This window comes from Mustela lutreola, chromosome 4, assembly GCF_030435805.1.
Source record: "Mustela lutreola isolate mMusLut2 chromosome 4, mMusLut2.pri, whole genome shotgun sequence".
Lineage (NCBI taxonomy): Eukaryota > Metazoa > Chordata > Mammalia > Carnivora > Mustelidae > Mustela > Mustela lutreola.
Window position 1 is genome coordinate 154,139,760 of NC_081293.1, and position 12,207 is coordinate 154,151,966.

The 12,207-nt window shown below is 36.3% G+C and overlaps 1 protein-coding gene across 10 annotated transcripts in view; it reads left to right on the forward strand.

Moving 5' to 3' along the window:
* Positions 1 to 12,207, forward strand: part of TAX1BP1 (Tax1 binding protein 1) — a 79,788-nt gene that overhangs the window by 14,352 nt on the left and 53,229 nt on the right. For all 10 annotated transcript variants that reach the window (XM_059171438.1, XM_059171440.1, XM_059171444.1 and 7 more), the window contains exons 3-5: positions 1,871 to 1,973; positions 8,374 to 8,561; positions 12,038 to 12,196. In XM_059171438.1, the coding sequence (XP_059027421.1) occupies positions 1,871 to 1,973; positions 8,374 to 8,561; positions 12,038 to 12,196 (450 nt within the window). The remainder of the gene's footprint in view (positions 1 to 1,870; positions 1,974 to 8,373; positions 8,562 to 12,037; positions 12,197 to 12,207) is intronic.

Consider the following 12,207-nt stretch of genomic DNA (forward strand, 5'->3'; position numbering starts at 1 on the left):
ATAGGATAGGGCCTTGCCATGGATTAGGCTTTGGCTTGAGAGCAAGTTGTGGCTGGTTTAATCTTCTATCCAGGTGATTAAAACTCTCCGTATCAGCGATAAGATTGTTTTGCTGCTTATCATTTGTGTGTGCGCCTGAGTAGCACTTTTATTTTCTTCAAGAATCTTTCCTTTGCTTTCTTAATTTGGCTGTTTGGTGCAGGAGACCTAGCTTTCAGGATGTCTTGGCTTTTGACAGGCCTTCCTCACTAAGCTTAATCATTTCTAGCTCTGATTTTAAGAGTGAGATCTGTCTTTTCCTGTGAAAAGACTTTGAGGCCACTGTAGGTTTAATAAACAGCCTAATTTCAATATTGTTGGGTCTCAGAAAATAGGGAGGCTTAAGAGGGAGAAATTGGGTAATGGCTAGTTAGTGGAGTAGTCAGAACATGTATATTAAGTTCATCATCTTTATGGGCTTAGTCTGTGATACTCCAAAACAGTTAATAATAGTAATATTGAAGATCACTGTTGTAGGTGAAGATCACTGTTGTATTATAAATACAATAATAATGAAAAAGTTTGAAATACTCAGAGAATTACCAAAATCTGATATAGAACTGTGAGGTGAACAAATGCTGTTTGGAAAATTGCGCTGATAGAGTTGTTTGATTTGAGGTTATCCCAAACATTCACTTTGTACAAGTAAAACAGAACACAGTATCTGTGATGCACAATGAGTTTTGTGTATACCTGTTTAAACATCTCTAATATTCAGTATTTAACGTCTTATAGTCCATCTAGAAGATGCAGACTGAGATATAGACTGAGATCTGTAATGTGTATTTTATAAGTTGAAAATGGTTTAGATATACGTGCGACATAGGTTTTCTTTCTTTCTTTTTTTTTTTTTTTAAGATTTTATTTATTTGACAAGAGAGCACAAGTAGGCAGAGAGGCAGGCAGGCAGAGAGAGGGGGAGAAGCAGGCTTCCTACTGAGCAGAGCCCGATGTGATTCTGGGTTAGATCCCAGGACCCTGGGATCATGACCTGAGCCGAAGGCAGAGGCTTCAACCCACTGAACCACCCAGGTGCCCCTAGGTTTTCTATTTGTATATATAAACATCTTGATAATAAGGAACTTTTTGCAAAATTTACCAGTTGGCTGGAGTTAAGACTCGGTATGAGAGATTGGTGAAGTTAACCATGTTTAAGATAGAAAAATCTAATTACACTGAAATTTGAGACATAAAGTAGGAAGTTTTAGAAGTTTAGTTGGGGGGATGCCTGGGTGGCTCAGTGGGTTCAGTGTCTGCCTCTTGATCTTGGCTTAGGTCTGGGTGGTAAATTCAAGCTCTGCCTAAAAGAAAAGAACAAAAAGGAAAATTCTTAAGTTTAGTGAAATCAAATTTTAAGGGAAACACAGGTGGTTATATTTGATCATGTGCATGCTGAGATTCTTCTTGAGAAATTGAGTATCAGGTTGCATTTTTTTTTTTAAAGATTTTATTTATTTATTTGACAGAGATCACAAGTAGGAGAGAGGCAAGCAGAGAGAGAGAGAGAGAGAAGCAGGCACCCTGCTGAGCAGAGAGCCCCATGCGGGACTCGATCCCAGGACCCTGAGCCGAAGGCAGCGGCTTAACCCACTGAGCCACCCAGGCGCCCCTCAGATTGCATTTTTAATACATAATAGAAGCTCTGCTGTTCAACATATATGGGTTTTTATAACAAGCTTATAGCTTAATAAAAATCATAAAAATTTGACATGCTTGTTAAAATGCTCAGTGATTTATAAACATGGTAACACATATTTTAACTTTAGGATGCAGTAAAAACAGTATACTATAAGATACCACTCTAATCTGTGTTTTTGTTACTTTCCTTTAGGTTGGATGGAGTACTGCTCGTGATTATTACACATTTTTATGGTCTCCTATGCCTGAACATTATGTAGAAGGATCAACAGTTAATTGTGTATTAGCATTTCAAGGTAAGAACTGAAAACAACTTGATGAAATTTCAAAATTCACATTTCAAAAGAACTTGATGAAATTTGATGTTTTCTTGCCATTTAAAATACTCTCCATTCTGATGGTCTACTTAGGCATGTCTAACTTACCAAAATTGAATTAATTAGTATCTTTATTTAGCAAAAATTTCAAGATTGTAAATATGTAGTGTAGGATACATATTTTATATGGACATTTAAAGAGGTTTTTTGCTTTTCATTGAAGAGTGAGTTTCTTTCGAGATCTTCACTTTGGATTGCTTTTGTTGTTGTTTTTTTCCAAATAAGAAAACTCTTACTGGGCGCCTAGGTGGCTCAATGGGTTAAAGCCTCTGCCTTCAGCTCAGGTCATGGTCCTGGGGTCCTGGGATCGAGCCCTGGGCTCACCCTGGGGCCCTGGCATCTCATTGGGCTCTCTGCTCAGCAGGGAGCCTGCTTCCCCCTCTCTCTCTCTGCCTGCCTCTCTGCCTACTTGTGATCTCTGTCTGTCAAATAAATAAAATCTTAAAAAAAAAAATTACTGATAGTAGAATAATGTAACGAATTAGGGTGAGAAAAATAATTCTATATGAAAACCACAGTTTATAGAGGTTATAGGGTTTATAGAGCAGTTGCTTTATAAAATGGATGTAAGGGAATATAAAGTTTATTCTTAGCTTGGCATTTTATACATAATTTAAAAAATAGTGCATTTAGAATTCTGTCTTAGAATTTGCTTCAGAGTGATCTTTGTATTATAATTGCACTGATTTTTGGATTATATTAAAGCAAATTCTTAGCCTTGTTTATGCTATGGATTCTTTATGGTCCGTAGAAACTGAATGTTGTCTCAGATTGGTATTGTAATGTGAATAAAATGCAGAGAACTAGGGATGCCTGGGTGGCTCAGTTGGTTAAGCATCTGTGTTTGGCTCAGGTCATGGTCCTTGGATCAAGTTCTGCATCAGGCTTCCTGCTCACTGTGGAGTCTGGTTCTCCCTCTACCCCTACCTCCACCGTCCGTCCCGCTCATGCACAGTCTGTCTCTCAAATAAATAATTAAATCTTTAAATTAAAAAAAAAATGCATAGAACTACAAAGGAGGCAGTAATACTCTGTTGAATGGGTCTAATGGGTTTGTTCATTTGTCTATTAAAGAAAGACACCTTAGCAGTTTCCAAGTTTTGTCAGTGTGAATAAAGCTGCTATAAACATATATTCACAGGATTTTGTATGGATATACATTTTCCACTCATTTGGGTAAATACCAGGGAGTACAGTTGCCGGATCATATGGTGTGTTTAGTTTTGTAAGAGACCACCAGACTTTTCCGAAGTGATAATCTACATCAGCATTGAATGAGATTTCTCGTTCCACTGTGTCTTTGCCGGTTTTCAGTGTTGACAGTGTTTTGGGTTTTGGTGGTTTACTTTTCAAAAAAACTTTATTCTGAGGTTTGTGTATGTTTGGTGTGAAAATGAATTGGCATTGTGACCATGTGGAAATAGCATGTAAAAGAAATTTGTTATGTACTATGTCAAGAACCATACAGAGGATAAAATTGGTACTGTAATATAGGCCAAGATTTAGGTCCTTGTAAGTGTTTTATGGATTAAGAAATGGTGTAAATTATAAATCTTATCTTTTAATTCATAGCCTCTTTTTAGATAATCAAAGTCAGTTGTGTATATTGGAACTGATTTTTTTTAAAAAGATTTTATTTATTTGGCAGAGAGAGAGAGCTTGTGGGTGCGTGCACAAGCAGGGGGAGAGGCAGAGGGCAAGGGAAAAGCAGGCTCCCTGCCAAGCAGGGGAAGCCCAACATGGGACTGATCCCAGGACTCTGGGATCATGACCTGGGTCGAAGATAGTGGCTTAACGGACTGAGCCACCCGCTGCCCCTAGAATTGATTTTTTTTTTTTTAAGATTTTTAGTAGCTGCAGCGGGTGGGGCAGAGGGGTGGGGATATAAGTAGACTCCCTGCTGAGCAGGGAGCCCGAGACTCAGAATTTTAGGACCCTGAGATCATGACTTGTGCCAGAGTCAGACATTTAACTGACTGAGCTGCCCAGGTGCCCCAAGATATTTTTTTTCCTTAAAAATTGTGGATTTAGGGCGCCTGGGTGGCTCAGTGGGTTAAGCCTCTGCCTTCGGCTCAGGTTATGATCTCGGGGTCCTGGGATCGAGTCCCGAATCGGGCTCTCTGCTCAGCAGGGAGCCTGCTTCCTCCTCTCTCTCTCTGCCTGCCTCTCCATCTACTTGTGATTTCTCTCTGTCAAATAAATAAATAAAATCTTTAAAAAAAAAATTGTGGATTTATTTCCAGTCATTTTTTTTTTAAAAGATTTTATTTATTTATTTGACAGAGAGAGATCACAAGCAGATGGAGAGGCAGGCAGAGAGAGAGAGAGAGAGGGAAGCAGGCTCCCTGCTGAGCAGAGAGCCCGATGCGGGACTCGATCCCAGGACCCCGAGATCATGACCTGAGCTGAAGGCAGAGGCTTAACCCACTGAGCCACACAGGTGCCCCTCCAGTCATTTTTAATGTGATTAATTTTCCTAAACTAATTTACTCATTTGTTATAGTGACTAATGTTTTACTAGTGATTTACGAAGAGGTTTAAAAGCAGTTTTGGGGGGAAAAAAAAGCATCTGGTTTGTTTGTACTTTAAGAACATTTTCATGGGAGCTAAGCATAAAGGCAGTAAGTTTTCCCAGTTTTTGAAAACTCATCATGTTAATTTTTACTTTGAAATTCAGAAATAAAAGCTTCGGCTTACATAAAGAGGTCAGGATAGAGTCATGAAAAACTTACTCCTTGAGTATTAGAGCTAGAGGAAATTTTAAGCATTATCCAAAATTGCTTTGCTCATTTTGAGAATGAGTCATAAGACTCTTGAAATGCAAAACTCAGAACAACTAACAAAGATATGTAAATGTAATTCTTACTCTATATGGACCTTGTTATTTGACTGATTGCTTTACTATTTTCAATGTTATTAATCTAATGATTTTTGTAGACAGCTTTAAGTTGCAACTCTGAATAACTAGGCTTTGTGTCTCAAATGGTATTTGAACCATTTATTAGTGAATTATTTTTGTGAGATTTATCAAACCTTGACTATCTAGTTTGTAAAATTTTGAATGTCTTGATTCCAGAGCTGATTAGTCAGAGTGCTAATTTTTTTTCCTATTTAAACTTTAAAATAAGTCTGATGGCCATTTAAGTTACTCAGCCATGGCTTAATAAATTTATTTGTATAAGGAGGGTGGGGTTTTCAAAATTTGTAAGTATATTGCCAAATCTACTCCTGTGTTAATTTCTCTTCCTTTTTTAATTTTTTTCTTAAGAGAGGGTGAGGAGTGGGGGCAGAGGAGAAGAGGGAAAGAGAATCCTAAGCGGGCACCAGTATGGAGCCCAGTGCAGGGCTCAGTCTTAAAACCTTGAGAATATGACTGGAGCTGAAATGAGTTGGATGCTTAATTAACTGAGCCACCCAGGCACCCCCATAAAAAGTTTTTAAACTTTATATTTTATAATAATTTTGGATGTAAAGTTGCAAAAATAGTACACAGAATTTCCGTATACCCATTACCCAGCTTCCTTTTATGTTAATATTTTACATAGTACATTTATTTAAAAAGATAGGAATTTAACATTGATAGAACAGTAGTGACTAAGTATAAACTTTATTAAAATTTTATTAAGTGTTTCTAATAGTGTTTTTTCCTGGATCCAATCCAGAATCTCACTTTGCATTTAATTGTGTTACCTTCTTATCTCCTCCAGTCTGACAGTTCCTCATTCTGTCCTTGTCTTGCATGACTTTACCTTTTTGAAGAGTATCATTATTATTATTTTTAAAGATTTTATCTATTTATTTGACAGAACATGAGCCAATGCACAAGCATGGGGAGCGACAGGCAGAGAAGAGAGAAGCAGGATGTGGGGCTCGATCCCAGGACTCTTAAGACCAGGGTGGGAGATGAAGGCAGATGCCCAAGGACTGAGCGAGCTACCCACGTGCCCCTTTTGAATATTAGTATTACTATTCAGTGTTTTGGGTGGCGGGAGGATAACATGTTCCTGCTTTTATGCTGGTGTTTTTTCTTGATTAGATTGAGCTTAAACATCTTCAGGAAGAATGTCATATAGTGCATTGTATCAGGGGGTACTTGATGTTCATCTCATTGCTAGTGATCTTAATCTTGATCATTTGGTGTCTGCTGTGTTTCTTTACTATAAAGTTAGTATTTTTCCTTTTGTAGTTAGTTCTGGAGGGAATTAGAGAGTAAGGAAATAACTTGTTTTTCCTTCAACTGTCACCCACTAATTTTACTGTCTATCAGTAGATCTTGCTTACAGCAATTTTTACTACTGTGTTTGCCTAACAATGCTTTTCTATTTTCATTGCTTGCACATTTATTAGTTGGAATTATTACATTGGACTTCCCAATGGACTCATGATATTTATTTTCTGCTTTGGAATAAAGTCTAATACTATCTTTTTTTGTTGTTGCTTAAATCATTCCAGCTTTATTTGGCCATTGGGAGTTTATCACATGAGCTCTCGTATGTTTTGACATTCCCTCTGCCCCCCTGCCACTTTAATTTTTTTTTTTTTTTTTTTTTTTGAGGACTTCTTTCTTTCAAGCACCACAAGCTATTTCAGGCTTATCTTGTATTTTCTCCTCCCTCCTGTTTCTACGGAAGGTGGTTAGCTTTTTTTTTAACAAATGAAATCAAGTTAAGTAAATAAAATCTGAAACTTTCAAGTTGTGAAAGAAGAACAGGCATATTGATTAGAGATTTTTGGATAGATAGGGATATTCAAGATAAGGTGAATGTATTGATCTTTTTTTTTTTTTTTTTTTTTTTTTAATTTTATTTGAGAGAAAGAGAGGGCACATGAGCAGGTGGAGGGGCAGAGGAAGAAACAGGCCTCCCTCCTGAGCAGGGAGCCCAATTTAGGGCTTAATCCCCGGGACTCCAGGATTGTGAGCTGAAGGCAGACGCTTAACCCACAGAGCCAACCAGACATCCTTGTATTGATCTTAATATATTCATTTCACCACCACTGAATGCTTCTCTTTTAGAAGTTGTTATGGGGGATGCTAGAATTTTTATACATATTATTTGTCTGCCCTCAGTATTTCTGAGTTCTTGACAAAGCATATAAAAGCATGTATATTACCAGTGGTAATTGATAATATATTGTGGAATTTTTTTTTTAATGTAAAAAATACTGTGGGAGCTTTGGAGAGAAGGTAAAGTTTAATTTTGGGCAAGGATAATTAGCAAAATTTAAAAAGTGGATAAGAGATGAAGAAAGAAGGAACACATATCAAACACGTATTTGTCAGATACTGGGCTGTATGGTGTAAATACATTATAGATAACCTGGACCTGTAAGATAGATGTCTTCATAGCTTTTTTGCAGATTAAGAAACCGGGGCTTACGGAGGTTGAGTCACTAATGGCTAGTAGTAGAGCTGGAATTCTAGAATAAAGCTGTGTGGTTCCAAAGCTGTTTTTATTCTGCTGCACCAGTGAACAACTTCTTCCTGTCTTACATACAGCATATTCCTTTTGTTAATATCTATCTTTCATGCAATGAATGTCAAATTTGAGAGAAAATTTAATTTTTTTTCAGGTTTTATTTATTTGACACAGAGTGAGGGCACAGGCAGGGAGAGCAGCAGGCAGAAGCAGAGGGAGAAGCTGGCTCCCCAGTGAACCTGGAGCCTGGTGGCAGAGCTCCATCCCAGAACTCTGGGATCATGACCTGAGCTGAAGGCAGATGCTTAACCTACTGAGCCACCCAGGAGCCCCGAGGGAACATTTCTTTAAATGACATATTCCTACCTGCAATTCTAGATTTTTGTGCTGGGTCTTCCCTTGTTCCTCCTCCAGTCTCTTTCCTCATTGAAAACATATGTGTTGGGGCACCTAGGTGGCGCAGTTGGTTGGGTGTCCAGCTCTTGGTTTTGTCTCTGGTTGATCTCAGGGTTGTGGGATTGAGCCTTGTATGGGGTTCTGCACTCAGTGTGGAGTCGGCTTGCTACTCCTCCTCTCCCCCTCTCACTCATGGGCTTGCTCTCTTTCTCTAAGTCTTAAAGAAAAAGAGAAAAAAGAAACATCATGTGACTCTCCCAGATAAGTTGGTTTTGCCCTAGTGAAGATAAAGGGAAAGGATAATCAGGGAGGACAGATTTAGACCTAAGAGAAATTAGGGCATGTTTACAGAAGAAGAGAGAGTCTAGTTTTGATAATTTGTGAAAGAAAGGAGGAAGTGCTTACTCTGTGTGCCTAGAACAGGTCAGGAATGAGTGGAGAGAGCTAGTAATGGTAAATTGGAGAAAAAAAACCATTTAATAATTTTTTTTTGTACTTCTTCCTAGGATATTACCTTCCAAATGATGATGGAGAATTTTACCAGTTCTGTTACGTTACCCATAAGGGTGAAATTCGTGGAGCAAGTACACCTTTCCAGTTTCGAGCTTCTTCTCCAGTTGAAGAGTTACTTACTATGGAAGATGAAGGAAATTCTGACATGTTGGTGGTGACCACAAAAGCTGGCCTCCTTGAGGTAGGTACCAACAGTGAGCTAATAATTTATAGATAATTTAAGAACAGAGCTTCCGAATTTAAAAAATTCAGAAGAATAATCTGAAAGTTAAATGGTTTTAAACTAAAATGGTAAACTTAGAGTGTTGTTTCTGAAATATTTAAATTTCTTCCTTCCACAGGTTAATTGATTACACTGTGCAGGAACTGTTCCTAGGGCCTATCGGTATTTTGTGCATAGATACACAGTAAATAACTATTGAGTTAGATTTAAAGCTTTCCTAATGTTACCTTACACTGACTCTTCCTCTTTAGTGGTTGCCTAATCCATCGGTTATAGAATAGTACAGATTTAGGTTGTGAAGCTGGTATAAAGTAATACGTCTAATTGTAATTGGATGTGAACTTTATTCCAAGTATGGCAGTGAATTAGGAAAGATTCTAGTCTCAGTTTAGGTTGAGCATTTAGAATGATTTCCTTGTTCATTTTATCGAGTGAGTATTGTGTCCTAATCATAATTTAAAGAGGAAAGGTGAAAAGCTTCTTATACTTTTTAATATAGAAATTTACTGTATAGATTAATAATGCTTTATGTCAAACTCTGGTAATCATTGAAGGACAAAATAGAACAGCATTCTTACTTCAAGATGTCAGTATCTTTAAACCAAAAAAACTAGAATGTTAACATTTGAATTTATGTGAAAGACAGCTTATTTAGTTGGTTCATTATATATTTTTGGTTAATTTCCACTCATATTTAATCTGGCAGGTCCTTGCTTTTTCTTTATAGTCAGATGGATTTTTTTTTATAAATAAATACTCTATGCCTTTGGTTTTATTTATCTTCAAAAACAGACTAGAGGAAAAAGATAAGGCCATAGATATAATACTTTTATTAGATAGTCAAACTAAGAAGGTTAGAAGGAACCAATCATTTTTTTATTGTGAATTCTTCCATATCTTCCCTTCCCCTTCCAGAAATTCCTCTCTTATCTTAAATAAAGAAATGTAACTTTTATAGGGTGACTAAAACGTTTTGTGGTGACAACTGCCTGATGATCAAGGTTTTTAGTCTGGTATCTGAATGCTAGTCAAAGATGGTGAAACAAGCCTAGCTCTTAAAAAGAATGCAGTTAGCATTTATACTGTAGCCTTTTGAATACTTGTTAGACCACCCTGATTTTAGGGCCTCCAACAAAAAAAATCAGGCATTTAGGCATCTATATCTTTCGTAAGCTCCCTTTCTAAGTTACACAATTTATTAGAGGTTAAACAATTTACTTCATTTCTTCCTATTCACAAGAGGTACTTTATCAAGAAAATTTAAGTTGCTGTCTCTTAGGTGCTGAGATAATTGGTGAGATAAAATGTTTTTATTCTGACCAGTATTTTGACAAGTCTTTCAAATTTCCCACATTTATCAAAATCTTTAATGATTTTATCTAAGACTGCACAAAGTTAATACAAATATGAGACGTCTGTGGCATTGTTGACATTGAAAGGGTTGTATCTTTTTTTTCACTTAGGTGTGAACCTTCATTGGATCTTAGAATTTAAAAAATAGCTATTTTGGGAGATTAGTGGGAGATACATAACTATGAACTATCCATTGGATGTTATAAAGTTGCTAATTTTCTTGTTTATGATAGTGGTAGTGGTTGAAAAGGAGACTCCTTTTTAGGAGATGCCTGCTCTGAGAACTTAGGGGGAAGTGTCTGGAATTTCAGATGGTTTAGCAAAAAAAGTGTAAGTGATAAAGGGATATGAGGTAAATATTAATATTTCAGTATATTTAAGTTCATATTAATATTAGTGAGTTTAGGTGATGAGTGTTGATTTCAAGCTTTAATTTGGTATGCTTGAAAGATTTCAGATACAAAATTGGAGGCAGGAATCAGACTTCTTTCTATACATTTTTATCTAATTTGAATTCCTCTTTAAAATTTCTACTTAAGTTTCAGTAAACTCTTCAGAAGGTATGTGCCAATTAAATGAATCACAGGGAAAAATTGGTTCTTAATTTTTCTTCTGTACTATGTCAGGATATATTTTCACGTTTAAGCTGCTAGAAAGTTTAGAGCCAAAACGTGTTTTTAAAAAAGTAAGGAATAAAAGAAGTTTAATAATAATCTTTTCTTTTTTGAATAAACTTTTCTTTTTTGAGGGCATTTTACTCCTAACGTTTTCATTTGGTCGGATGGAAGAGATAGAAGAGTCATAATAAAAATTTGCAGCTTTTCAGCTTTCATAAGACCCATTTTAGAGTTTAATCAGTCTGGTCCCAGTTTAATTAGTTTGATACCAACTTAGTGCAGGAAAACATTTTATTTTAGCTAAATGCATGTTGCCTCCTTTGTGAAATTTTCCCTCTGAGTCTTTATTATTCCTGTTAGAATCAAAGACTTTTTGTTGTAAATGTAAAGCTAAGAAATGTTAACCATTTTATTTACTACTATTTCAGTTCTTCTATATTTAGTAGTACTTTAATGAGTAATTTTTTAGATTCCTGGCGTATAGGTTTTCCTGAATTGAGTTACTATTAGTGTTCCCATAAGAGTCAGTTACATTGTTAATTTATTGTTACAGCCTGCATTTTTGTCCTAAAATTCGTAGTTACTTTAAGTTTGTTTTAATTTAGCCAAATAGAATCCATTATAAATATAGCAACTGATACTACTTAATACCAAAACTTTTAAGAGTAACGCTTCAAAATCGAAAATACCTCATAGCTTTACATTTAAGAAGAGGTACACATTTTAATCTTGATTATTATTTAAGAAAAACCCAGAATTAAGTCAGGTATGAAAACAGTATGCCTTGTTTTTGCTACTTATTTGATTAGCAGGCAACTTCATGATAAAAATTATTGAATTTATACTTTTATTTTATATACTTTTATTTTATTTATATCTTTAAAAAGATTTTATTTATTTATTTGACAGAGATCACAAGTAGTCAGAGAGGCAGGCAGAGAGAGAGAGGAGGAAGCAGGCTCCCACCAAGCAGAGAGCCCGATGCGGGGCTTGATCCCAGGACCCTGGGATCATGACCTGAGCCAAAAGCAGAGGCTTTAACCCACTGAGCCACCCAGGCGCCCCTGTACTTTTATTTTTAAAGATTTTATTTGAGAGAGAGCACGCTTGGGCACAAAACTTTGGGGGAGGGTCTATGGGAAAGGGGAAAGCAGACTCCACTGAGTAGGTAACTGGATGTGGGGCTTGATCCCAGGTTCCTGGGATCATGACCTGAGTCAAAGGCAGATGCTTAACAGACGGACACACCCAGGTGCACCTGATTTTGTACCTTCTTTTAATGTTATTTTTTGCCTGACCAAAAGGTTTACATTTGTGATTCATAAATTTTTATTTACATGTATGATTTATAAAGTTGATTATATGTACAAGTTCTTTTTAAGAATTTCTTCACTATTTTTGAAATGGAAAATTGAATAGTATTTTAGGATTATAGAAAATCAATTTGAATTTTTTGTTTTATAGTTGAAGATTGAGAAAACCATGAAAGAAAAAGAAGAACTGTTAAAGTTAATTGCTGTACTGGAAAAAGAAACAACACAACTTCGAGAACAAGTTGGAAGATTGGAAAGAGAACTTAACCATGAGAAAGAAAGATGTGACCAACTGCAGGCAGAGCAAAAGGTTAGTTGTGT